The 27,425-nt window shown below is 40.8% G+C and overlaps 1 protein-coding gene across 1 annotated transcript; it reads left to right on the forward strand.

Moving 5' to 3' along the window:
• Window positions 1–18,727: 18,727 nt before the first annotated feature.
• On the forward strand, window positions 18,728–19,752 carry LOC147555736 (uncharacterized). Its single transcript, XM_086658521.1, has one exon. The coding sequence runs from the start codon at window positions 18,823–18,825 to the stop codon at window positions 19,750–19,752; it is 930 nt and encodes a 309-aa protein (XP_086514647.1). The 5' UTR covers window positions 18,728–18,822.
• Window positions 19,753–27,425: the final 7,673 nt, after the last annotated feature.

Below are 27,425 nucleotides of genomic sequence, written 5' to 3' on the forward strand. Positions count from 1 at the left end.
ATTCCACGGCTTTAATTCCCTAGAGAATCTATTTCCATGAAATAGTTCATTTTTAATTCCTTGCTCCCCCCTAGGAATTTGTTTCCGTAGAAAGTCAAAAATCAAAACAAAAATATTTTAATATATTTATTTACATGAAACCTAATATTTATCTCCATATATATTCAAAATGACATTTTTGCCCATAAAATGTAGCAAAATAAATTTTTACTTATACATTAGACAAATTACATTTTTGTCCTTTTCTTACCAATGACATGTTTACAAGTTGTCAAAATGACATTTTGTCTTTATATAGTCAAAATTGCATTTTTACCCTTTTATAATATCAAATTGACATTTTACCCTTATGTTGTCAAAATGACATTTTTACCTTTTTGTGTCAAAATGACATTTTTACCCTCATATAATATCAAATGGCATTTTATCCTTATGTTATCTGAATGACATTCTTACTAATGGTATCCACACTTTTATATTAAAATGACAATTTTACCCTTTTACATTAGTAAAATTTCTTTTTTATCCATACGTTGTCATATTTACATTTTTGTCTTGTTTTATCGACAACTTGACATTCTTACTCTTACGTTAGCAAAGTGACACAAGGTTAAATAATTTTGTAACATAAGGGTAAAAGTACAATTTGGACAACATAAGGGTAAAAACGTAATTTTGACAACATAAGGATGAAAATGTAATTTTGGCAACATAACGGTAAAAATGTTATTTTGACTACATAAAGAATAAATAAAAACTCTTCATTGAATATTATATTCGTAGATGTTAGTTGTCAACCAAATAATAGAGTTCGTAATTCCACGGAATAATAGATGACTACCAAACGAAAGAAGTCTTATTTCCACGGGATAAATTCCGTGTAAGACTTTCCGTGGAACTCTTTTATTTCCGTGGAATTATTTCCCTGATATCAAACACAACCTTAAAATTGAAATTAAATCTCCCAATTTTTTTTTTATCAATTTTTTTATGTTAGTGATATTTCTTCCATAAATACAGTTTCCCTCTCTCCTCTTTAAACACACGGTTATCTCTCCTCTATTGATTTTGGAATATGATCTACAAATTAAGAGAAGTTAATGTAATTTATGTTGTAATTTAAATTTATTTTTCTCTTCCTCAAAGGCGTTAGCCAAGAGGGATCTTCCCCGTCCGTAGGACGGGGAGGAAACCTAGTATAGTAAATATTATGTCATGTCCTGCAAATGTTGTGGTTGGTCAGCTGACATAAATTATAAAAAAAATTGAGTTCTCAAGTTCGATTCTGGATTCTATGGCTTCGTGAATTTGGTTATCAAGGTATATATACATGTATGCATTGTGATAGGCCTAAAATTAGGTCTATTCCCGCAAGTATACGGGGTCAAGTTATAGTATTTCTAATAAGTCGAGTTTCGTTCCAAAGGACAAGCTATTTTATCTAAATCTCGAATTACACCCCCTTTCAAACTTTTGATTTGATTTGGAAACTACTATGAAAAAAAGAAAGCAATACTAATAGACTAATGAGAATGAAATCAAGATGAGAAGAAGAATCTAGGGTTTTCGATTTCACCACATAAATGGACTACTTAAAACATGCATTAATTAACAAATCCCTTTTCTAATGTATAACTCAAAATCTAACATAATAAACTATTTAGATTTCGGAATATATTCTTTAATAACACAATTCAAAATCAAGAATGTATAATTGACTATCATATAAAACTAATTTCCTACACTATCATTCAAGATCTAAAAGGCATATCTCATCTAATAAATCCATAAAAGCATGAAATATCTAATTATAATACATGAATGATAATAAGGTTATAGAATCAACATGGAATGACAATCAATAGGCATTGAAACTCAAAATAAGGATTCATTGATTTATAACATATCTCAAAATAAGCCCAAATATGGGTTTCCTCTACACCCTAGATACAAAATTTAGCTACTCATGGAATCTAAAATAATATTCATTGAATTCATAAAATAAATGGAATTACAAAAGATTAATGGAAAGAAATCACCAAGAATGTTCCCAATCCATATTCCCATGTATCTCCATTTTGATGTCCAATTTAAGCTCCAAGTATCTCAAGAATATTGCTCAAAACTCCAAATAATAGCTTATTAGAGGATAAAAGAAGAGAAATTTAGAAGAGAGATAGAAGAAGAAGAGATTTTAGAGAAGAAGGTATGAAGAAATTAGAAGGTTAGAAGAAGAAATTAGAAGGAGAAAGAAATTAGAAAGAAAATGTAGAGAAAAGATGAAGGTGGTAGAGAAAGTAGAAGAAAAGAATGGTGGATTAGGGTTAGAAGATAGAAAGAGAAGTGGCTTAGAAACTAGATAAGGAAGCCATTTGAGAGGGTTGTTGAAGTATAGAGAAAAATGAGAGAGCTAGAGAGTTATTTATATGGCTAGGGTTTCCCAAATCAAGGGCAAATGTATAAATGAGAGGTATTTTGGCCCTTAGATCAAACAACTAGGGTCTGGACGGTTATAAGTGAAGGAATGGAGGGGCAAATTTGGAAATTATAGGGTTTAAAAGTGTAAACCCTAAAATGTCTGGCGGCTAGGGTTAGTTTGTTGAAATCCGGATGATACCACGCTCCGCGGCTAATGAAAACAAGTGCGGCAGCGAGCTTGGACCGTTAGATGAAGGAAACTCGGAAGAGGGTGGTCTGCATTGAGCCACGTGTCCGGCTGTACCTTAATAGGATGTCTCGGGTAACAAGGAAATATAAGAAAGTGGGTCAGTCGCTCAGCAGCCGTTAGATCTCAAAAACGCGAAAGGGAGCGGCTGAGATTAAAACGTGAGATCGGGGCTCACGGAGTTAAGTTGCAACGGGCTACACAGAAGCATCAACCGTCGATCTGGGACACGCGGAGAAGAACGGTCAAGATTAAAACGTTGAAGTGGGGCTACCGGGTTAAGTTGCGACGCGCTTCACTGGATCAAGCTTATAAGGGCCACTTCGCTGCTGAGCGCTAACACGGGAACCGCGTATACCAACCTCCATACATCGACACGTGTCCCTAAGCATACCGCGGGCCAGAAACTTGCCCGAACTTGTACCGAATGCTGACCAAATGTTGACCTGACTTTGACCTTGGTTTATTCCTTCGTCCGGACTCCGATTTGACTTCCGTTTTCTCCTACGGACTCGTCTCGACCTCTACTTTCCAACCATGCACTGACCTTGGCCAAATTTCCAGAATGTCCTTGACTCCAAATGACCAAAATACCCTTTATGCATCTTTTTCTCATTTTTAACCGTTTTTCACACCTAACTCTGCAAAAGACACCTAATCAAGAAAACCAACCATTTTATTACAATAAAGACTCGAAACAGACTAACTCGGCTAATTTAAACGACTCTGATGGGACATTTTCATGACCCATCACATTGAAAACAAGATTATTGAGGTAAATATATTGTCTAAGAGAGATTCATAGAACATCACTAGAAGAATCACTTTGTTGGTGCATACAAATGATACAATTATGTCGGTGGCTTGATCCACACGGTTCGAAATCAAAGAAAAAAGTTCTCCTGGAATTTAGTAAAGTTTCTTTATTTTAGTGATGGTACTGCAATTGCAGACACAAACTTATATAGTGTCTCTCACAATAACAAATGAATTTTTTTTTGTTGAACAATAACAAATGAATTGGTATATAGATTCTATTGCTCAAATATAGTACTAGATGAACCTTGTTTATAAAAATGGATGAAATTTAGTAGGACCACACACCCACCACCCAATGTACCCATGGTTGTGGAATGTGATGTCTCTGTTTCCACCTCATATTTGATTCCCCCATTTTTTTTTTTTTTTTTTTTGTTGAGAGCATATTTGATTCCCCTTCTAAAACAAAAAAAGAAAAGAAAGCCAAAGAAGACAAAAAACAGTTGCATCACCTTGTGGAAAAGATGAATGTATAACAAGTTAAAAAAGAATAATTTGGGAAAAATACATCTTCATTTAGTAATCTATCCTATTATATTAAAACAGCTCGGTCGGTTACTCCAGGGGATAAGTCTGGCCGTCAATTTTATTTTAGAGATTTAGTTGGGAACACATCCGACGGATAATATATTTTTTTTTATGTAAATACACTAAAAAAAGAAGGGTATCTATGTAAAATATGTGCCTTCTTCTTTCTTTCTTTCTTTCAATTTGGTGGGGTAGTAGTCTGATGGTGATAATGTTGATTGTGGTATGACGATTGTGGTGGTGGTTCTCGAAGTAGATGTGTAATGATAATGTTGGAATTAGATGTGTAATGATAATGTTTATGATTGTGGTAGTGAAGGTGTGGTGGTAGCAGTGGTGTATGTTTAGTGATCATGACGGTTGGGGGTAGTGGTGGTTGTTTACTTATAGTGAGGGGGAGTGGGGTGGGTGATGGTGGTAAGAGAGGTTGGATAATGGTCAAGTAAATAACACAACTTTACGTTAGGAAAAATTAAAACTTAAAAAGAAAGTTAATATTTTTGGTTTAAATGAAGTCGATAGTGTAATAACTTTGTCGGGGTTTAAGCTTCTTTCATGTTGTTGGGCTTTAGGCCTCTTTCATTAATGGTTTAACTTAGGCGGCTATCGTGATTATCACATCTTCATATGTATCAATGCCTTGTAAAGACCAACGTAGATCGCAGTCAATTTCTCAAAAAAAAAAAATTAAGTCGATAGCATTTGCGTTACTAAATAGGTAAAAGACTTACCAAGCCTAAGTTCTACCAACCAAAGTGAGATACAAAAAACATAATGTAAATAAAAAGATGCATCCGGTGAGGATTGAACCTGGGTTGTTTGACGTCCTTACGAAATCATTAACAAACAATGCTAAAGTGAACTATTTGTTACTTATAGAATTTTTATTTTATATAAACAAAGCCGGAGGCCCCCTTTACTTCTATTTTGGTCTTCCCAGAGGCCCTTTGACCCTGGGGCCCGAAGCGAGGCTTTGCTCGCTTTGGCCCCAAAGCCGGCCCTAGTCATACATTGTTAGCTTTGACCTAACAACTGATAGAGAAAAAGTTGAAGAGGGATCACCATGGTACATCCAAGATGATCTGCTAGTATTGGAGAGGTGTGAGAAAAATAAATTACCAATGGATTACTTGTTCAATAGAATTGAATTCAATGTTCAAATACATGGACTACCCATTGAATATATAGCAAAAGAAATAGGTAACATGATCGGTGAAATTAAAGGTATTCCAGAAGACGAAGCTAGTAAATGGGGCGCGTATGCACGGATTAGGGTTGGTTTTAAGACTAAGAAAGCATTGACAACTGAGATCATGATCGAATTACCCAATAAATGACAAAGCTCATTAAAAATTAAATATGAGAAGTTGATTAAATGTTGTTATTTCTGTGGAAAGCTAGGTCATCTAATGGCCCCGATTGTGCTATTAGGGTTGAAATTAAAGAAGCCATCTCTGAGAAGTGGTCAGTAGAAACTCAAGAAAAAGCAAAAAATTTGACTTCCACGTTTCAGTGATGAGGTGAAAGTAGATTTTAAGAGAAACTTTAAAAGTGAAATAAAAAAAAACCACCAGAGAAGGAGTCTTCAGCCGGGATCCACAAGGTAAATCTTCGAGAATTGTGGTTCAGATCTTAGTAAATCGGACAAGTCGAGCCACTTACCAGTTCTCAGTCAAGATATTTCCCATAATCAAGATGTGGTTGATTGGATTAGGGAAAATCTACGAAGTAAAAATATTACTACCTACCATACAATTGTGGACAAAGATATAAAGTTACACAAAAGTTTACCAAACTCCAAGGCAATTTGGTACAAGGGGAAAGCAATGACCACGAGTCAAGAAGTTTGAGGGCACCATCTCCTATGGATGAGGAAATGGGCCAAAATAAAGTACCGACCAGGTGAAACTTTGAATGAAGCGACTGTTCCCACTGAAGCACACAATGGAGAAATAGAGAATATTTCTAAGAAAGAGTTATCCAGAAGTAGGAAAACTACATAAGTGGAGTCTTCTCTCGGTGTATGGGGCACCATCTATGAATGAAAGAGAAGTGTTTTGGGCATTCATAAGAAATTTTAGTGCCCAAACTCAGGAACTATGGTGTGTTATGAGGGACTTCAATGCTATCATTTCCGATTCAGAGAAATGGGGAGGTCGAGAATTAATAATAAAGCGGCAGATAACTTCAGAAACATGATTACAGATTGTAATCTTATAATATAGGGTACTCCGGACCTGCTTATACTTAGGTAAACGACAGAGGGATCCAACATCATATAAGAGAGAGATTAGACAAAGTATTTGTTAATTCAGAATGGAGAGTCCGATATCCAGATGCATCAGTTAAACACCTACCTAGATTTAATAGTGATCATGCGCCAATTATCATGAATCTGTCGAAAACAAGAATGCAGGGAGCAATTCCATTCAGGTTTGAATCTCACTGGACTCTCCATGAGGAATTTAATAGTATTATGAAGGAAAGTTGGGATCAGTTGAGTGGTGGTTTTATTAAAAAACTCTCACAATTGGCAAAAAGTTAAAAGGATGGAGTAAGGTTAGAGTAGGAAAAATTTTCTCACAGATTAAAGAGGCCAAACATGAACTTTTGGATATCCACAACTGTTTCCCATCGTTGGAAGATGAATACCGAGCAAAATTAAAATTAGAGAACTTAGAAAGAATGGAGGAAGACTTCTGGAAACAACGGGCAAAAAAATATTGGGCACAAGATCACGACAGAAATACAAAATTTTTCATCTCTCTGTACTCAATCGAAGAAGGAAAAAATAACATTCATGTGATCAAACTTCCCGATCAGAGTTGGACTACAGAACCGAAAAAAATTACTAACGTGTTTATTGACCATTTTTACAGGGCTTCTAGATCGGATCGAGTGGGGGAATTTCTAGAGGCGATGGAGCTATCTAACTGTCCCCTCTTGAATACCGAGAATATGATGCTTAGCTAGACACTGTCCAAGGAGAAAATTTGGCTCATAATAAAGAAGATGAATTCGTCTAAATCGCCCGGGCCAGATGGGGTTTTACGGTATTCTATAAGAAATGTTGGTCAGTTATCAGAGATGAGGTAACGAGACTAGTCCAAAAAATCTTCTCAACAAGTCGATTACTAGGTAATGTAAATCACACCTTCCTTGCATTGATTTCTAAGGTGCAGGCTCCTGAAAGCCCAGTTGACTTCTAACCAATATCCATTTGCAACGTACTCTATTATGTTGTTACAAAGATTCTAATCAACAGATTCAGACCGATTCTTGAAAGGTTAATCTCTCCAGTCTAAAATGCCTTTGTTCTCGGACGTCAGATTGTTGACAATATTATAGTGGTCCAAGAGATTTTTCATTCAATTGGCTAGACAGGGGCAAAGGATGGAGCATTTGCATTGAAAGTTGACATGGCTAAAGCCTATGATAGTGATGTAGACGCAGCGGAATAATTAAAGAACAATAAAATAAACTAGGAACAATTAAAGAAAACTGTAAGAAAGGATAAACTAAACTTAAATTCTTAATAACTCAATTGTTTTTCTTTTCAAGGTGAATAATAACATAGACTAGATCCCCTTTTATAAGATAATAAACCTTCCTAGATAGACTCAAACTAGGATTCCTAAAATAATAAACTACTCAAACATAGAAACTTTAAAATAAAGAAATATCAAATTAAAGTAACTTCTTTTCTACTAAATAAACTACTATTATGACTTAATAGGGTGTGAGCACGCGTGGACGTGGGCCCACACGCCTATGCGCCTGCACCAGATAGGGTGGAAAGAAAATTCTTGAGTTAGGTTCTTAAACGGCATGGTATTATTGGCAATACTCACTTGCTAATTATGAGTTGTGTTCAAACGACATTTCGAGACCCTTAACCGACATAGATCTCTAAAGATATTTCGGGATTAAGTCGGTAGGTTTCTAGTACGCTTCTGCCTTCTCAGTTTTGGGTGTAAAGTATCGACCGAACCTACGTGGACCCCCCCTCATTCCTTCGGAGACCCCATAGATGATTCGTTCATGCCGAGGGCGTTACAGGGCTGGTTTCCTCTAACCGACCTCCCAGTTACGGGAGTGTATCAGATCGTCAAAGATTCAGCTATCCTATTACCTTAAGCCCGGTTGACCCGTTGCACTTCAGGTCTGATCTTGACTCTTCAGACGTTAGTCAACGTCTGGACATTTTAAGAATCATCATGAGTCCCGCCACTCTTTAGTCGAAAGTAATGAGACAGAGGAGTAGAAGTAACTCTCGTGTTTTTCAAACAACGAAGACCCTAAAGACAAGGGGTTTTACCTGGACCTGTTCCGTGAAGCTATGTCGTTCTTCTTGTTTTTCCAGAGCTCCGCGTTCTGGTGCTGTCCTGAGCCGAGCCGCTTGAGGAGTTTTCGGAAGTCTCCTTTCCGCCGGTGCTGGTTGAGTTGCCTTCTATCAGACTATTTTCGCCATAGCTACCTTCGATGATGTTTCCTTGAGGCACACGTTTCTTCCTTGACACGTTTCGGACTCTGCCCGAGTGGTTGTTTTCCTTTCCATTCTGATGGGCCTAGAAAGTTTCCTAAATAGGTCTCCAGCCGCAAGTATACGGGTGTCAAGTAGTAAACCCGGTAAGACCGGAGTCGATCCGCGAAGACCAAGTCAAACTCACTCTTAAACCTACAACTAACTTGTTTTTTTATCTCGATTTTGATGATTAAATAATAAAATACTAAAATACCGAAGACAAGTAATGACGGTGAACATATTAATGGGGGAGAAGCCTAGGGTTTTGAATCTATTATAATCATACATAAATGTCGATGTAAATCTAAAATCTTTCGTAACTAAACAAATAATTAACTCTTAAAAACTCTAACTATTATCTATCAATTATCAAGCATCCAATATTAAAGAACGTATATAAATATAATGGATCAAGATTATCGAAGTATAAATAATGAAAGACTTAAAAACAGTCAGCATATGTCTAAGCACTTGAGTTATTGAAATAAATATCTAAAAATCATGCATAACTAAAACGTCATCAAAATCCTAAACTAGAAAATTAGCTACTCATGGTGAGAGAGATAAATATTTAAACAATTTAAAGTATGAGAGTAAAATGGGAAGAGAATTGAATTTCTTGTTGATTTTCCCCTCTGGCAACAAAACACACCCTAAGGGAGCAGTTTTCTCGTCTTCCCGGAAGTATTTTCTCTGAGGGAAAATTATTTTCCAAGCATTTTTCTCGTCTTCCTCACTTGATTTTTCTCTCTCTACTGTTTGTTTCTCTCTCTTTCACTACTAAAAATCACTCCCACTCTCTATGTTTTTCCCTCTCTTTCTCACTAAAAGAGATATACTATAAAAGAATCAACTCAGAAAACAGAATGGCGATGAATAATCATTACTGAGTTTATTTGATTTCTCTCTTCCTCACGACAATCACTCTTTCTCTCTCTATTAATCTCTATTTCTCTCACAAAAAGAAAGGGTTTACAGAAAGAGATGCCACTGAAAATTGGTAGACGATGATGATTATATCCCTCTGTTCTTAGCTGTGTTAAGATATCTTCCTCTTCCCCCCACTCTATTTTTACAAAGAGATATCTTCCTCTCCAAAGATAAGATATCTTCCTCTTCCCCCACTCTATTTTTACAAAGAGATAAGCAAAAGATTCGAACCCCTCTTCCTCTTCTCTAATTGGAAAGATAGAGATAAAATCTCTCTCTCTCTCTCTCTACTGTAGAAGCAAGAAATCTCCCAAAATATGCAACTATTCTCTCTCTCTCCATGCTGTTGATTTCAAATCCCATCTTCAACTCAGTAAAAATATCATCCTCCAATCTTTGAAAAATATTTCTTTCTATCTTCAGTGATCTCAGGATCATCTTCTTTCCATTTCAAAAATATATATCCTCCCCTGATTTATTTCTTCCTCTCGAATTCCTTCTCTCAAACTGTTTTGAATTAGTAGAGAGAAGAAGAATATCTCTCAATTCTTTCCTTAATCAGAGAGAAAATCTCTTTATCTCTCTAACTATATCTAACTCTTTTTTTCTCTCTAATTTCCGTTATTTTTGGAATGGAAACTGTAGAAGATGAGAGAAGATTGAAACAAGGGTGATAGGGGGACTCCCTGGGCATACTCCCCCTCACAATGACAAGGCCATTTTGGTCTTTTCATAGTTTTGTCAGATTGAAAAGACCAAAATGGCCTTGTCTCGTGAAGGGAGTACACTTGGGAGTATGTTTGAGGGAGTCCCCCATTCATTTTCTAGTTCGAAATTCACGTACTGTTGAAGAGAGAAGAAAATGATTCAGTGCTTTGCGGTGTAGGCGAATTAAGTTGGGATGAAACCAGGTGAAGTGTCTACCATATTGGCTGTTGGATCATCGCGGGGTGTATTGAAAAACTGATGTACGATATACTGGATCATGACCAAAACAAATCTATAGTGCCGTCTTGCTTAGCCCAAAAGTGTACCGAAATATTCGAATTGGCATTCTGGATTTGCGCCACGTGTTACAGAAAGATCCGATGTTGACCCAAACTTTGACCCCCTCTATTGTGCTCATCCGGACTCCGATTTGACTTCCGTTTTTGCCGTTGGGTTCCCCTCGAACTCTACATTTCATCGGGGCATCACATTGGTCAAAACTATCCAAGTACTTGTATGACCAAAATGCCCCTCATCCGTCTCTCTCTTGTTTTTATCTATTTTTCGAGCTCGATTCCGTAGAAGAAACCTGGACAAAAGAAACAAGTAACTTATCAGAGTAACTGCTCGAACTGGAATAACTAGCCCGAGTTAAGAGATTCAGATGGGGCATTTTCATGTCTCATCACATGCGCGATTCTGTGACGTCACAAATCTGATTCTGTAATCATGCGTTTTCAGCGTTAATCCTTTGGGTGACTGCTTATGGTAACTTTGTTGCCATGCGTAGAAGCGTGGTGTTACGCGATTGAAGGGGCAACCGTGTTTTCTCGAGTCTCATTAATGTCTCTTTTGACCTGGTCAGTCTCGAGCTGCTGATATCCGGTGAGTCATTATTGCTTAGCATATTACCGAGGTGTTTTACCTTTACTATTCTCGTCAGTTGAGAATGGCTCTTGATCTCCTTTTCCCACTATAAATAGCCTCCTTTGACATCTGATTTTCCATCAACGCTTATACCTTTTCTTCGCTGATTTTTTCAATATTCATCCATAACTCTTGTTTTCCTTAGGGGTTTTTGAGATGAGACCCCTGTTCGAGTCTATGCTTGGTACCTGTCTTGGTGAATGTTTCTCCATAGTGACAGTGGTAAAAGGTGGACTTTTTCATAATGGCCGTGGTAACCTCGTCGGCCATTTTGGTACGTGCCACCATAGAGGTGCCGAGTCCAGCGCTCCCTTTTGCTTCTTACGTTAGAAAGACGATGATGCAGGTGAAGGGGATTTTTCTTCCAAGGTTGTCCCCTTACTGGGAAACTCTTTGGAAGATGCTTCGTGGGGTTTGGTGGCCTTCGCGGCCCCTCTGGTCCATTCCCATAGCTTGAACTTTTGTACCTCGTTTTCTTTTTGTTGGTTTTATATCCTTCCTCTCTCTTTTTCTCCAGTTCAGGCTTTTTGGAGCTCTGTTTTTCCCTTCTTCTTTTGCAATTTCTGCTGTAGTAGATCCGATCGTCCATATTTGTCTTGGTGTCCTTAACTGTAATTTCTTCTGTAATAGATTCCTTTAAGAGGATTAATGAAAGGTTACCTTTTTTGCTGTTATCAATGTTCGTGTTGTTTCTTTATTTGTCCGCATGCAAATCTGTTGATCTTCTTTTTTTGTTTATTTCTATTTGTCGTGACCCCTTGGTAGTGGTGACCATTCATTAATTGCTGGCCGGTGCACCCTATAAATTCCCCTTAATGGAACGAGGAGTCTTTACCTTTCATCATGGTTCTTCTGGCAGTTCATGAGACTCTTGTTGGAGGTGATGTGGGTGTAGGTTTTTTACATGTCTCTCAACAACGATGATGTGTCCATCGAACATCTACGCATGGTGGTTGTTGGTGAGGGCTTCGTCGACATCTCTCGTCCTCGAGACTTGTTGGATGAAGACAACCTTTCGATTCTGCTCACTGCTGATCCTCTCTACCCTCTAGTTTATTCGTTGACCGGTACCCTAAGTACCACTGAACCGACACTTTTCTCAGCAGTTGGTTTCTTGGTTCGTCGCCCTTGGGGTGGTCGACTTCTGATCGTGCTTCTCGAAGCATCGATGGATGTGACTGGTCCCCCTTCTGCTCCTCCCTCCGCTTCCTCTTCTTCTTTTATCGTGTAATTACTATAGTTCGAATGTTTTAGTGAACTTTATTTCTTCGTTAGTGGTTGTTTTTCTTTTCTTCTGTGTTTCGTGGCTCGCTGCTGTCTCTTTCCTGCATCTGCACAAAATATTGTTAACATAACCCTAGGCTTACTAATGCGGTTCCCTCACTTACTACGCATGCTCCGAATGATCGCCCATGCACAATACAAAGAAGTTAGACCTATTCTAGCATGACCTAACTGACTAACTCTCCTTGTAAGATAGAACCCGAGTTAGCCCTGTATAAAATTTTTCTGACCTGTTGTGTGATTTGGACTCTGTCCCCCGGTCGTTACTCTCGCTACCAGGGTTGCTTCGTCGGCTTGGGCGCGATTAGTTTAGCTAGGGCATCTCCTTGGACCCCTGGTCGTTGCCTTAGCTACCAGGGACGTTGTTTCGTCGGCTTAAGCACGACTAGTTTAACTAGGACTTCTCCTTGCGCCCCTGGTCGTCGCCTATGCTACCAGGGCTGCTTAGTCGTCTTGAGCACGACTAGTTAAACTAGGACTTCTCCTTGGGCCCCTGGTCGTCGCTCTCGCTACCAGGGCTAAAGGTTAACTAGGACTTCTCCTTAGGATCCCTGGTGGGGGACCGCATTTTACTCGAGTAAAGTCAGGTTAATTAGGTCTCCTCCTTGAGGCCCCTAGTCGTCGCCTTAGCTACCAGGGCTCCCTGTTTTGCCGAAGCAAAGTAAGTTTAACTAGGACTTCTCCTCAGGACCCATGGCGGGGGTCGCGTTTTACTCGAGCAAAGTGAGGTTAACTAGGACTCCTCCTTGAGGCCCCTGGTCGTAATTTGGGTTATGAGGGCTATATGTACCCCTGGTCGTTGCTTTCGCTACCAGGGTTAATTCTTGCAGGACCTCTGGTCGTAGCTTGGACTACCGGGGTTGTCTGTACCCCTAGTCGCTGCTATCGCTACCAAGGCAGTTATCAGGGGCCCCGCTCGTTGTTTTCGCTACCGGGGCTATCCTTTTAGGGCCCCCGGTTGTTGCTTTTGCTACTAGGTCTATCCTTTCACCGAAGGCAAATGAGTTTTCCCAGGACTCCTCATTTTACCACGTTAATTTTGGAAAAATATCTTTTATTCATAAAACTGTAGATTGTACCGCTACTCTTCTGTCTAACGACTTTATTGTAAATGAAATTGAAGAATATCTTAAGTCGTACCTTGACGACCTCTTCCTTATTCCTGCGTTTCTGCTACAAGGTCTCCGTAAAAGACTTTGTCACCTCCGACTGTGGCCGGGTTGGTTGTCTCTTCTCCGCAATTCTGGACAGAGATTAGATAGCACTCCCGAGCTACCTCCTGGTTTCTCCAAACTATTCCTACGAGGCTCGTTCCTGGGACTGGAAATTTCATCATCAGGTGGTTCATGGAGATGACAGCCCCTGATTCCCTCAAAAAGTTTCCTCCCAGGATAATATTGTAAGCGTGCATCTTATTGACTATGGCGAAGTTCAGCATCATCGCCTTTTTTGCCTCTCCGTCCCAAATCAGTATGGGTAGTGATGCAATTCCGTCTGTTTCTGCCTGATTGTCACCAAACCCTGTCAAACAAGATTTGTAAGTTTTAAGATACTTAAGACTTACCCCAATTTTTGCGAAACACGCGCGACTAATGATTGTCGTCGAGCTTCCTGTGTCGACTAAGATGCGCCCGACGTTCCAATTGGCCACTAATGATGCATAAAATGTCAAGATGTTGACTAACGTCTGAAGAGTCAAGATCAGACCTGAAGTCCAACGGGTCAACCGGGCTCAAGGCAGCAGGACAGCTGAATCCTTGACGATCTGATACGCTCCCCTAACTGGGAAGTCGAGTAGAGGAAACCAGCCCTGTTACGCCCTCAGCATGAACGGATCAGTTATGGGGTCTCTGAAGGAATGAGGGGGGTCCACGTAGGTTCGGTCGATGCTTTACACCCAGAACTGGGAAGGCAGAAGCGTACTAGCAACCTACCGACTTAATCCCAAAATATCTTTAGGGATCTCAGTCGGCTAAGAGTCTCGAAGTGTTTAAGCAAGTTTGGGACTCACGCGTCTACGGGAGGAAACTTTTCCCAGAAGATCTATCAGACTGGCAAGATATCGACAGGAAGATCCTTAAACTTAGGAACTTTTCTCTATCTCAGACTCAAGATAAACACAAAAGGAAAACTTCCCTCAACGACCAACGTAGCCACCTCTAAGGCTATCACAACTGCCACTTAAGCCTATAAAAGGCCCCTCACATCATCTTTCAAGAGGAGGACAAAATATCTCGAAACTCAGAGAGAAAACCCTAACCATCTACTTCTAAACCCTAGAAATAGAAACCAGAGTTCCCATAACTCGCCCCCAAAAAGGTTCAATCGCCATTAATCTTTTTACTGCAAAGAACACCTTGACTGTCTTGAGCGTCGGAGCGGTTTTCGAACCCTTTGCAGGTTTTCCCCCCTTTGGCAATCGACGAACATGATCCAGGAGCAAGGATCAAGGAACCGGGAGTAAGGAGCCAGGAGCCAGGAGCAAGGAGCGAGGAGCTGAGAACTAGAGCTGAGAACCGGAGCTGGGCGAAGGAATAATCACTCACCTGACAGAATATACCATCATAACGGAGGCTGTCATGCATCAACTCCCTTTTTCATGCTGATATAACGGAAAGCCATTTTTTGAGATCAACAGCCACTACTGTCGTTATGACCAAGGGTCAGTATGCGGGGAGATCACTCCTATCAAATCGTCGTCAGTGAAGGCGATCGACGGTGTTTCCACACTGGGCTTGATGAACATAGCTGGTGGATTTTTCGCTTCGTTCATGTATCTGCATGCGCTGCTCGCCTTTGGTGCTCCCGCTGAGGGTCGGTCCCCCGGTGATGGTATTAATGCTGCCTATTATTCCAGTGGGTTCTTCTAGTCACTTGGCCATTTTCCTGGCGGTCGTGGAGTCCACGTTGGTGTCCAGGCCTGACCCGATTCCTAACCCTGCTCGCTGACCTCTTATTCTTATACTCGGGGGTTGTTGCTCCTTCTGGATGTATTTGTCCAGTTCGCCTTTTCTTACCATCTCCTCTATCAGATTTTTGAGATGTCGACAACTGTCGGTTCTATGGCCGTACCCCCGGTGGAAGGCGCACCATGCAGTCATGTCTCTTGGACCAAATTCTTCCCTGTCGTCGTTGGGCTTGGGCAGCTGTACTTTTTCCTTCGAGACGAGGATCTCCTCTCTGCCTTTTGTTAGAGGAGTATAAGCGGTGAAATCAGGCCTCGTCCTTCGGTCTCTGTCTCGCTCCTTGGAGGGTCGTGCCTCCTCTCGTTATTTTCTTCTGGGTGGCTCTCCTTCGTATGGGATGTTAGCCACCTCTTTCACCCTCTTATAGTTCTATTCTTTCATGATGAATTGTTGAACTCTTTCTATTAACCCCGCCAACGTGTCTGGCTCTTTACTCGAGATGCCCCGTATGATGTCATCCTGTCTGAGACATCTTTTTAAGGCGGCAAACGCGACCTTTGGCTCCAGGTCAGGGATCTGTACCATGAGGTTCCAGAAACTCTGCTAGTAGATTGCGAGAGATTCGTTCTTTCTCTGAACAACGTTGAATAACTCGTCGGTTTTCCTCTTGATTGTGGTGCTGCCACTGAAGGCGTCGCAGAAGGCTTGGGCGAATTCTTCGAAAGAATTTATGGATCCTGGTGCTAATGCCTGGTACCACGCCTGCCGGTCCCTTCAAGATAGTGGCGAAGACCACACACCATACGTTCTTGTTGGTCGTTTAGAGATTCAGTACCGATGCATAGTTGTTAATGAACACCTATGGATCCTTCAAGCCATGGTAATGCTCGAGCGCGGGGCACTTCAAGTTTTTTGGCTTATCCGACTCGAGTATCTCTCGACTGAGAGGGGGCTGGTGGATGATGGCCCTCGACGACAGTTTTTCCTTCTCCCTTGCTCGGGTCAACTCCGCCACTTGGTGTATCAACACTTTGCATATGGTAGGATCATCTGTGCGTCCTTCGTGGACTCCTCCGGGTCTGGGGATGTACGGTCGAGTTGGGTCCAACTGTCCCGCCTCGTCCAGGATACTCTCAAAGTGGATCTGGTCGCTTGGCTGTAGCTCCACGACTCCGGATGAAAACACTTCAACTAATGAGAAAAGCCATCGGGCAAGCATCCTGAGTGCTTCCTTCCTTTCCTCCAGTGCTGTCCCTTTCCGGGCTCTCTCGGCCTTACGGAGGCTTTCCCGTAACTGTCTCATCTCTTCCTCTTTCCGAGAATGGTCAGCCTTGAGCTGCTTGATTTCAGCCATGAGCTCGACCACGTTGGGAAGTCTGTTCTGGGATCCGCAAGGGGTGTGCTCGTCGGACGACATGATTGCTTGAGGAGCTGAGGAAAACAATTAGTTTTGCAAGTGAAAAAAGTGGATTCAGGTTTACCGAATTGATGATTTTTGTTAGAGACGCCCTCCTTCTAGCGCCGAATGCTGATGTCAAAAAATGGCTTTCCGTTATATTAACATGAAAAAGGGAGTTGATGCGTGACAACCTCCGTTATGATGGTATATTCTGTTAGGTGAGTGATTATTCTTTCGCCCTGCTCTGGTTCTCAGCTCCTCGCTCCTTGCTTCTGGCTCCTTGATCCAAGCTCCTGTTCGTAGATTCCCAAAGGGGGGAAAACCTGCAAAGGGTTCGAAAATTGCTCCGACGCTCAAGACAGTCAGGGTGTTCTTTGAAGTAAAAGATTAATAGCGATTGAACCTTTTTGGGAGCGAGTTATGAGAACTTTGGTTTATACTTCTAGGGTTTAGAAGTAGATGGTTAGGTTTTCTGTCTGAGTTTTGAGATGTTCTATCCTCTTTTTGGAAGACGATGTGGGGGCCTTTTATAGGCTTAAGAGGCGACTGCGATAGCCTTTGAGGCGGCTGCGATAGCCTTTGAGGCGGCTACATTGGCCGTTGAGGGAAGTTTTCCCTTTGTGTTTATCTTGAGTCTGAGATAGGGGAAAGTTTCTAAGTTTAAGGATCTTCCTGTCGATATCTTGCCGGTCTGATAGATCTTCTGGGAGAAGTTTCCTCCCGTAGAAGCGTGAGGCCAAACTTGCTTAAACACTTCGAGAACCTTAACCGACTGAGATCTCTAAAGATATTTCGAGATTAAGTCGGTAGGTTGCTAGTACGCTTCCGCCTTCCTGGTTCTGGGCGTAAATCATCGACCAAACCTATGTGGACCCCCCTCATTCCTTCGGAGACCATAGGGTTGACCCGTTCATGCCGAGGGCGTAACAGGACTGGTTTCCTCTAGCCGACTTCCCAGTTAGGGGAGTGTATCAGATCGTCAAGTATTTAGCTGTCCTGCTGCCTTAATCCGGGTTGACCCGTTGGACTTCAGGTCTGATCTTGACTTTTCAGACGTTAGTCAAGGTCTGGACATTTATGCATCATCAGTGGAGACGTGGAGTGGTAGAGTAGCGTCAAAGGTGGTGGAGTTCCGGTGGAGTGGTTGTGGTAGCGAAGGTGGTGGAGAAGTGGCAGAGGTGGCGGAGTGGTTGTGGTAACGAACGTGGTAGAGTGGTTGTTATGGAGGTCGTGAAGTGGTTGTGATGGTTGTAAATATTTATTTGATGGTCACAAAAAAGACAAATATTTTGTTCTTTTTATCCTAACTAGCTTTTTAAAAGCCATTATACGAAAGCCACGAAAATGTAACTTCTGCTTTTTGAACAAAAATACGTTTTCCATATTAAAAAAAATAGTATTCTCCAGGTTTTTCTAATCGAACCCATAGAACTTTCAATACACTTAAAACAAATTAAAAATTGACTTTTAACTTATTTTAAGTGGCCAAATGGGCTTTTGTACGTAGAAGGGGTATATTGGTCGTGAGTCTTATTTGATTGAAAAGGCATTATTTAGACCGACCTATTATTGCAAGTAACTAGGGTTTTAGGGACTCTACTTGTCTATTTAAGCACATTGATGCAAACCCTAGTGCAATAAAAAAGAATAGAAGATGAAGAAAAAAGATAGAATAAGTAACTTACCAGATTATGTTCTTCATCAAGTTCTCTCTTTTCTTGACATGAAAGAAGTAATCCAAACCAGCGTTTTATCAAGAAGATGGAAAGAGGTCTGGAAATCTCACCCTTTTCTAAAATTCGACCATACCGGTCTTGTCAAGAAAAAGAGATTTGAAGATTTTGTGAGTAAGGTATATTTGTCTCACTCTTCTGATATTCATACTTTTCATCTCAAACTTCCTTCCAATACTCATACTTTTGGTCGCCAACTTCATTCTCCTTGGGATGTTAAAAGAAAGAGTCTTGTTAAATGGATTGAAACTGCTATTACAAGAAATATTCAAGAACTATATATTAGTGGAGGTCGTTCAAGAATTCATTTACCTTTTGATTTTAAATTATTGAGAATATTAATATTTGACTTCGGGACTGATACGTTTTATCATCGTAAGCTTCATATACCTGATTCAATGAGTTTACCTAGACTTGAAAAACTAAGTCTTTGTGGAGTTAAACTATGTGGTGTTGGTGATGTTCTTAAGAAATTGTTATCCCGTTGTCCTCTTCTTGAGTCCTTGTCTATATCTTACTGCAAACCTAACTGCACCACCATTGGCATTTCTTCTCTTCGACTTAAGTACTTGAAATTGCATTTTATGGGCAACAAATACAAATATATGATCGAGTTATACGCTCCAAATCTCATATCATTCACTTGTGAACGCTTTTTGTGGAAAGGCTTTGATATAGGTAGTTTTCCTTGTTTAGTTAAAGCTGAACTTGAGCTATATGAGTCATATCCTAATGCCTTTAATGAAGTGATGGAAATATCGTATGCAAAAGAGATTATTAAACTACTTAGAGCGTTTCGTAATGTGGGAACTCTAAAATTATCAGGTTGGGTCACTCAGTTACTCTTATTAGAAGCTCCTAACTTATTACAAAATAGATTGGAGTTTCCTAACTTGAAATCTTTGAAGGTGACAACATGGTTTAGAAGAAATTGTGTCAATGCCATAGTATACTTACTTGAGAGTTCTCCTATTATAGAGGAATTTGTACTGGATACAGAATCAACGAAATATATGGTGCCATTAATGGACGACTCAAGCAGCCTAGAAGCTTTGTCGTTACAGCACATGTTATATCACCTAAAGAAAGTTCAGATTTTTTTTTCGTCGCCTATGAGTTCGGGAGATTGCAATGTTGTCTCTATTCTGGAGATTGTACTCAAGAAGGCAATAGTCCTAGAGACGCTTGAAATTCATTGTTCTCACAACACGAGGGAAGTTTCTAAAGAAGTACAAGCTTTGCAACGTGCAGCTTCTACCACGATATTTCTTTTATTTGACAGCCAATACACTAGTTACTATAATTCAAGTTCCGATAAATGGTTTTGATTGCTTTTTCTCTATTCAAAACTTGTAATTGTGCAATGTCGGGGGTATATCATCTCAAATAGAACTATTGATCAAATTCCATAAGAAAGGGCATCTTATATTTTCTTTTGGAGACTTATTATTGAAGATATTGACACTTATAGGTTAAGGAAGCTCAAACTCAGCACCCTCTACCATGTCAAAGAATATAGATGGGTTTTATCTACTGGAGCCAAAATAATTTTCAAAATAGCTGGGTAAAAGAAAACAAAAAACAATTATTTACTTTTTTTCTCTTAAAACTTTAATACATGTGACTTTCTCATTAGATGTCAGATTTTGGTAAAACTTATATAGTATCTAGAAAAGAATTTTATTATCTTTCTAACAATAACCTTTCTCAATTTATTTTCTTTCATAATAAAACCTCAGTAATATGGTGTTTTGTTTTTTCAATTTTCTGCAAACTGGATTTGTGAATCTTGCCAACTCGGATTGCAAAATGTAAATTACAAACTCGAATTGTAGAATGTAAATTGCAAACTCGATTTGCATAATGCAAACTAAGTTTTCAAAACCAAACTTCTTTCTATTCCGCCAATTAGTCTTCATTGGTTTTTTCAACGTATATCATTGGAACCCGAAAAATTTTTGGGACCAAAATAGATTTAAAAATTGCACATACAACAAGCGAAAATCAAAACCTCTACTTCATCTTCCATAGTATTAGGAATCCATAACTTTGTATTTAGTTTTAGGAATTCTTTTCATAGCTTTAGAACTGGTTTCTCAACAAAGAAAAATCTTCGAAGTGTCAGGAGGTTGTGAATTTACTTAAAGCCAATTCAAATAATTTCTTGCACAAAATAGGATCTCTCAGCAATTATTTTATCCACATAATTCACAATAAAATGGGGTGCAGAGTAAAAAAATAGACATGTTGAAACCGGCCTTGCGCCGGTCCATCAAAGTCATTTACCTTACCAATTTTGTACTGAAGCATTTGCCATCCATCTTTCTCATAAATCGTTTTATCTCAAGTTTTACAAAATCAGACACCTTAGACACTTCGGTTTAAAATCATAAAATGCAAACCCCAATTATGATTTTTCTAAGTGTGTGTCGTCGTTGCCCTCTTCTAACACTATACGGCAAAACACAAACTCCGACTTGAAAAGTCTCTTTTGTCTTCATTGGGTACAATGAGTCTCACAAGGGATATAAATGTTTTTTATCCCAAGAAATTTATTTGATCTGTCAACAAAAAAAGAAAAATTCTATTTGATGAACATCTATTTCCATATGCTAGCCCGCATTGCTAAAGAAATCAAAATATGTGATGCCCCTATGAGTATTTCTTGAGACAAATCCACCATCACTTATTGTTCCCTCTACCACCACATCATAGTCCATCTCTATCTCCTGCAACCAGACGTCTCCTCTCGGACATCCATATTCAATCACTGCCTCGTTGTACCCTTTAAACTCCTTAACACCATTATGACCGGCCTCTTCTACTACTCCACCGTCGCCAATGCACGAGCATCCACCACTCCCTATGAAGAGCACTGGCTTTCAGGCTCTCTTTTTTTTTGGAAGTCGACCACGATCTACGTATGTCGTTATGTGATACGCTCAATAACTGCCCACTCAAACTGAAACAAGACCTGGCCTATAGCCCAACATGACAATAGCCTAAAGCCCAACTACATTATTTACACCCTAATAATCCCAAATCAAATAACCAAAGATTTCACCTTCTCTGGTGATTCGAACCTGAGACCTCCAGGGATTTCTGGAGTTTATGTCAACACCTTGGAACCACTTGGGCTACCAACTGTTGACGCTTTCAGGCTCTCTTGAACTACCTAACCTGCCACCGTTTCAATCCATCCTATTAGCATAGGCGACCCGCCTATCCGATCCAACTGGGTCCACCGACCCGATCGGTTAGCATTAGGGTTTTAATGGTTATCATTATTAAGATAACCATCAAGAGTGTTTTGTACATATCAAATAGGAATTATACTTGTACTAGAATTAGTATTTTACTTCTATAAATAAGGTTGTATACTCATTGTTATAATACATAACAAATATTTTATCTTTCTTTCTCTCTTCTCCTTCTCTATACCACTCGGTTTCTCTTTCTTTCTTTCTATCTCTCTCTCTCTCTCTCTCTCTCTCTCTCTCAATTAATCAATCTCTATCGAGGTTGATATTTCACATGGTATAAGAGCTAGGTTATTATTCAATCGCTTCTTGATATTTTTTTCAACTTCTACAACTCCTATTTTTGATGTTCATCATTCGGATTTTCCGACTTCAATTCTCATAACCCCACTTTTAAGCGGAGATAACTGTGCCTCCTGGTCTCGTGGGATGAAGATGGCCTTAAGGGCTAAAGAAAAATTTGGTTTTGTCAATGGTACGATTCCAAAACCTTCTTCCCCCACTGACTTGCATGCATGGGAACGTTGCAATGCTTTAGTAGCAAGTTGGTTGGTTAATTCCGTTACTTCTGATATTCGACAATCAATTCTCTACGATGAATCAACTGCTGCTATTTGGCAAAACTTATATGAGCGATTTCATCAAACTAATGCACCTAAGGTGTTTTAACTTAAGCGTGCTATCTCCTGTCTTAAGCAAGATGGGATGGATGTCTCCACCTATTTCATCAAGCTCAAAACACTTCAAGGTGATCTTCAATCACTTATGGTGCTTGAACCTTGTCTTTGTGGTTAAACAAGATCGAGCAATGGAGTTTCTTGAAGGACTCCATGACCGTTTTTCGGCTATTCGAAGTCAAATACTCTTAATGGATCCCTTTCCATGTCTCTTGAAGATAATAGTTCGGTTAAACAAGAAGAAACACAACAAACCATTATGTATGACACTAGTCATGGAACCGAGGTTGCTGCCTTGGCCGTTCAACGTTTCGACTCTTCTCGGTCTACTTCTTCGGACCGATCCGATAAACCGTGTTCCAAGGGTGTTCGTCCCTATTGCATAAACTGTCTTCAATCTCACTACTTTCAACTAAGAAGTGGTGGGACTCGTGATGATGCATAAATTGTCCAGACGTTGACTGACGTCAAGAAGTCAAGATCGGACCTGAAGACCAATGGGTCACCCCGGCTTAAGATAAACAGAACAGTTAGCTACGCCCCTAACGGGGAGGTCAGTCTGAGGTAACATCCCTGTTTCATCCTTGGCACAAACAAATCAGCCCTGGGGCTCTAAAAGGAGCAATGGGAGGTGACTGAATGTCGGTCTCGAAGTTTCTTTTCGACACCCACGGGCATGCATCCCACGTCACGCGCCGGCGAACAACCGACGACCGATCTGAGGCCAAGGCACGAAGGGATGAATAGAGATCAAACAGATGAACCATCGTTCGATGAAATATTAGTGCGAAACTCATTGGAATTAACCCTGAAGCTCGATTGGAAATCAGAAGTCTCGCCTGAGGAAGTCCCGGAACGTCAGGATGATAAGGATCGACGACCTCATCATAGGGAAAAAAGAGCTTCATGAAGAGAGATGCCTCACGAAGATACCCCCTTTGTTCCCTCCAAGAAAGCAGCTAAAGGAACTAGGAAACATCCGGAGGTGATGGGTAACGTCAACACCATCGTTGGGAGCTTGATCCCCGATGAAAACATCGAGAACAAGCAGAAAAGGGACATTGTTAATAAGAAAGAACTGACAGTTCAACCCAGGCTAGCGACACCGTCAATCACATTTGCGGGCAGCGAATTGACAGGAATAATAGTCCCTCACGCGGATCCTATGGTGATCACGACGATCATAGCTAGAAAGAACGTTGGGCGCGCAAATCTTAATCGACTCTGGCAGTTCGCTAGAGATCATGAGCAAAGCATGCTTCCGGCAACTCGGGGTAAGTGTCGAGCACTTAAAACTTAACGGATCTTGCTTCACAGGTTTTGACGGCTCTCGGGTCAGAATCGACAGGACTGTGTCTTTGACAGTCTCGTGGGAATAGTCTGTAGAAATCAGGAGATAGCTGGGGAATGCTACCTGGCCTCAATACAAAGCGGTGGAAAGAACGAAATAACTCAGGTCAGCCCGGGAAACAAAGGAGTGCTTCGCGACGAACTCACTGCAGGCATGTAGGAGTAAAGCATAAACACTTCAGGTACAATGAGCCATTCCATTTTTCAGTTTATACTACAATAAGGCCGATAGGCCGGGATGTGGCAATAGCTGCAATATTTATTAATAAACAATACTTTTTGAAAACGAGTAATATTCAAGGAGGAGTCGTAGTTAAACTTACTTTGCTTCAGCAAAACGGATAGCCTTGCTAGCGAAAGCAACGACCAGGGGCCTTAAGGAGGAGTCCTAGTTAAACTTACTTTGCTTCGGCAAAACGGATATCCCTGCTAGCGAAAGCAACGACCAGGGGCCTTAAGGAGGACTCTTAGTTAAACTCACCTTCATGCGAGCAAAACGGATAGCCCTACTACCGGAAGCAACGACCAGAGGACCTAAGGAGGAGTCCTAGTTAAACTCACTTTGCTTCGGCAAAATAGACACCCCTGGTAGCTAAGGCCACGACCAGGGGCTCCAAGGAAGAGTCCTAGTTAACCTCACTTTGCTCAAGTAAAACGTGGTCCTTCACCAAGGATCCTGAAGGAGAAGTCCTAGTTAACCTACAACCCTGATAGTTAGAGCAATGACCAGGGGCCGAAGGAGAAGTCCTAGTTAAACTAGTCGTGCTCAAGGCAACGAAACATCCCTGGTAGATATGGCCATGACCAGGGCCCCAAGGAGAAGTCCTAGTTAAACTAGTTGTGCTCAAGCCAACGGAACAAACCTGGTAGCTAAGGCCACGACTAGGGGCCCAAGGAGAAATCTCAGTTAAACTAGTCGTGCTCAAGCCGACAAAACAACCGTGGTAGCTAAGGCCACGACCAGGGGCCCAAGGAGAAGTCCTAGTTAAACTAGTCGTGCTCAAGGCGACGAAACAACCCTGGTAGCTAAGGCCACGACCAAGGCGCCAAAGAGAAGTCCTAATGAAACTAGTCATGCTCAAGCCGACGCACCAACCCTGGTAGCTAAGGCTACGCTCAGGGGCTCAAGAAGAAAGTTCCAGAACTAACTTCGAAGTCGCTAAGAAATTACGATACAGGGCTAACTTGGTTTCTATTTTGCAGAGGGAAATAATAAGTAAGGTCATGCTAGAATAAGTTTAACTCTATTTTTTGCAGAAGAATTCATTCGGAGCATGCGTAGTAAGTTAGGAAAATTGCATTAGTAAGTTAGGATAATTTTGATGTTTGAAGGCCAAGGACGAAAAATTCTTAGTCACTTTGTAGGAATAAAAGAGGAATAATGAAAGAACAAGAAAACATCCATTCAGAAACGAGGATTCGTCAAACAAAACAACTGAAAGCAAAAAACAAGAAAATAATAAACATCGCACATCAGAAATCAAAGTCACTCAGCAGGGGGAGAAGGGCTAGGACTACTGTCAGAACCAGGCTGAGGAACCGAAAAAATAGAGCCTTCGTCAGAATCATCATCCGCTGGAATCGCAGACTCAACAACTTAGATTCCTCATTCATCTTCACTAAATGGGAGATCCTCCCCTACGCCTTGATCAACAGCAAGAGACGCAACGATCTCGACCACTTTGTCTTGATTGAGACGACGTAACAGAGAATACGATTCAGGGCATAGAAACGACGAACAAATTCCCAGGCAGCTTTGAAGCCCAGTTTACGTTGTTTCCTAAGGATCTACGAGAATTCATCTCCACATTTAAAACTGGCAATTATTTTGGCTCGGTTTTGGTCCGCCAAGGCAAGGACATTGGTACGAGAGTCGTGAAGAGCAAGCCTATCTTTTCCCTTTGGGCAACCAAACCGGCTTCCCTCTCTTTGTAAGCCTCAAGGTGCTTCTTGAGAGCCAAGATACGAGCGGTCACTTGGGAAGATTGGAGCTCAAAACTAGCCCAGGATTACTTAGTTGCCAACTTCCAGGAATCTCGATCAGCGGTGATAACCTTCAAATCAGTAGTCAAGAGCTCAGCTTCGGTCTTGAAGGACCGAGCTTTCTCCTCGAATTTCGCTAGCAGAGTTTCCAAACGTTCGATCTGACTCAGATAAGAAGCAACATATTGACTAACCCGAGAACCCTGCAATAAAAGAAGGTCATCAGGAAAAGAAGAAGAAACAACACAAACAATATGTTAGAAGTGACTCGAATATGGATTGGTATCGAACCTGGTTTACGACCCGCCAACCCGTTTACAAGGAGCTGATTACTGAGACAGAGCTGGTATGCGAAGCAGGGCTGTGAGGCAGAGCTGGACTCCGAGACAGAGCTGGAATGCGGAAGCTAGGCTTATGCTGGTGATTAGTGTTATCTGTGTATAATGGCAGTTGTAGAGAGAGTCGGTTGTAGAGACTCGGTGAGGCGGTGGGATTAGGGTTTAGTGGCTATATAAACTAAACCCTAAGGAGATATCAGAAGACACAATCTCACGAATCTCTTGTGTAAACTTGTTTGCTTATCATAGTGGAAATCACCGTGCCGTTGTCGCCGTGAAGTAGGTCTCACCAACCAAACCACGTAAATCTCTGTGTTTTGTTCTTGATTGTTCTTTACTATTCCTATTGCTTGTCTTGGATTACTCGTATTGCTTATATTAACCCCGATTGGGCACAACACAATAAATTAGTTGTAAAGAATACAAGTACCTCTCCCTGAAGGTGTTGGTCAAAGCCAAAAACAAACGAGGTCATTAGACGTCTAAGGTATTTGGGTCAGCGGCTCAGCCTAAAAGACAGCTCTGGTACAACATGGTCTTTTCCTTTGTCAGCCTTGGGAAGGCTGCTAGTTCTGGTTCGGGAAGCGACGAATCTACCCTTGACTACTGAAGTCACTCTGGAAGCAGGACTCGAAGGATTCGTGGGAGTAACAGGACTACCAGGTTCACGAATAATGATACCAGTAGAGCTCCGACCAACTGACGTTTTTGTACGAGGCCTCTTGGCAGCAGAAGCGGATGGCTGGTCACTAGCCCTGACGCGCTTCTTCAAGAAAACTAAACAATCAAAGGAAAAGAGAAGCGATAAGCAAAAGTAAGGGTCAAAAAGACAAAGAAAGAAAGGAGAAACCAGAAACATACCATGATAAGAAGAAATCACCCCTGCAGAGACAATCAAGAACCAGCTTATCTTTTCCCTTGTCTAGGGCTGACAAGACCTCAAAACATTTGATGTCTTGAGGATCAGGATTGATCTTCGAAAGTTCCGACGGGAAATCAGAAGTGCGAGGACAAAACCAAATCTTTCGACGGATAGAGAAGCACAGACAAAGAAAAATCTTTCTTTATAATCATTTGGCGTAGACGGTGCCGAAAAGAAAATTCCCAGACAAGAAGAAAAGTAGTACCAGAAGTGGTCACCAGACTTGATGGAAAAGATTTTATCAAAAGCATAGAGGCGAACCTTTTCGCCCAGATGATTGGAGAGCAGATAGAACACCATGATTGTCATCACATCATTAGGGTTCATCTGAAAAAGATGAAGACCATAGTGGCTCAGTAGTTCCACCAAGAAGGAAGGAAAAGGAAGAAATAAACCCAACTTGAAGAAATTTTCATAAACACCAATGCGACGATCGGAAGCAGACACACACGTTCATCGATGGTAGGAAGT

This window comes from Eschscholzia californica, unplaced genomic scaffold (genome assembly GCF_041429995.1).
Source record: "Eschscholzia californica isolate CP2 unplaced genomic scaffold, dmEscCali1.0.p SCAF_2, whole genome shotgun sequence".
Taxonomy (NCBI): domain Eukaryota; kingdom Viridiplantae; phylum Streptophyta; class Magnoliopsida; order Ranunculales; family Papaveraceae; genus Eschscholzia; species Eschscholzia californica.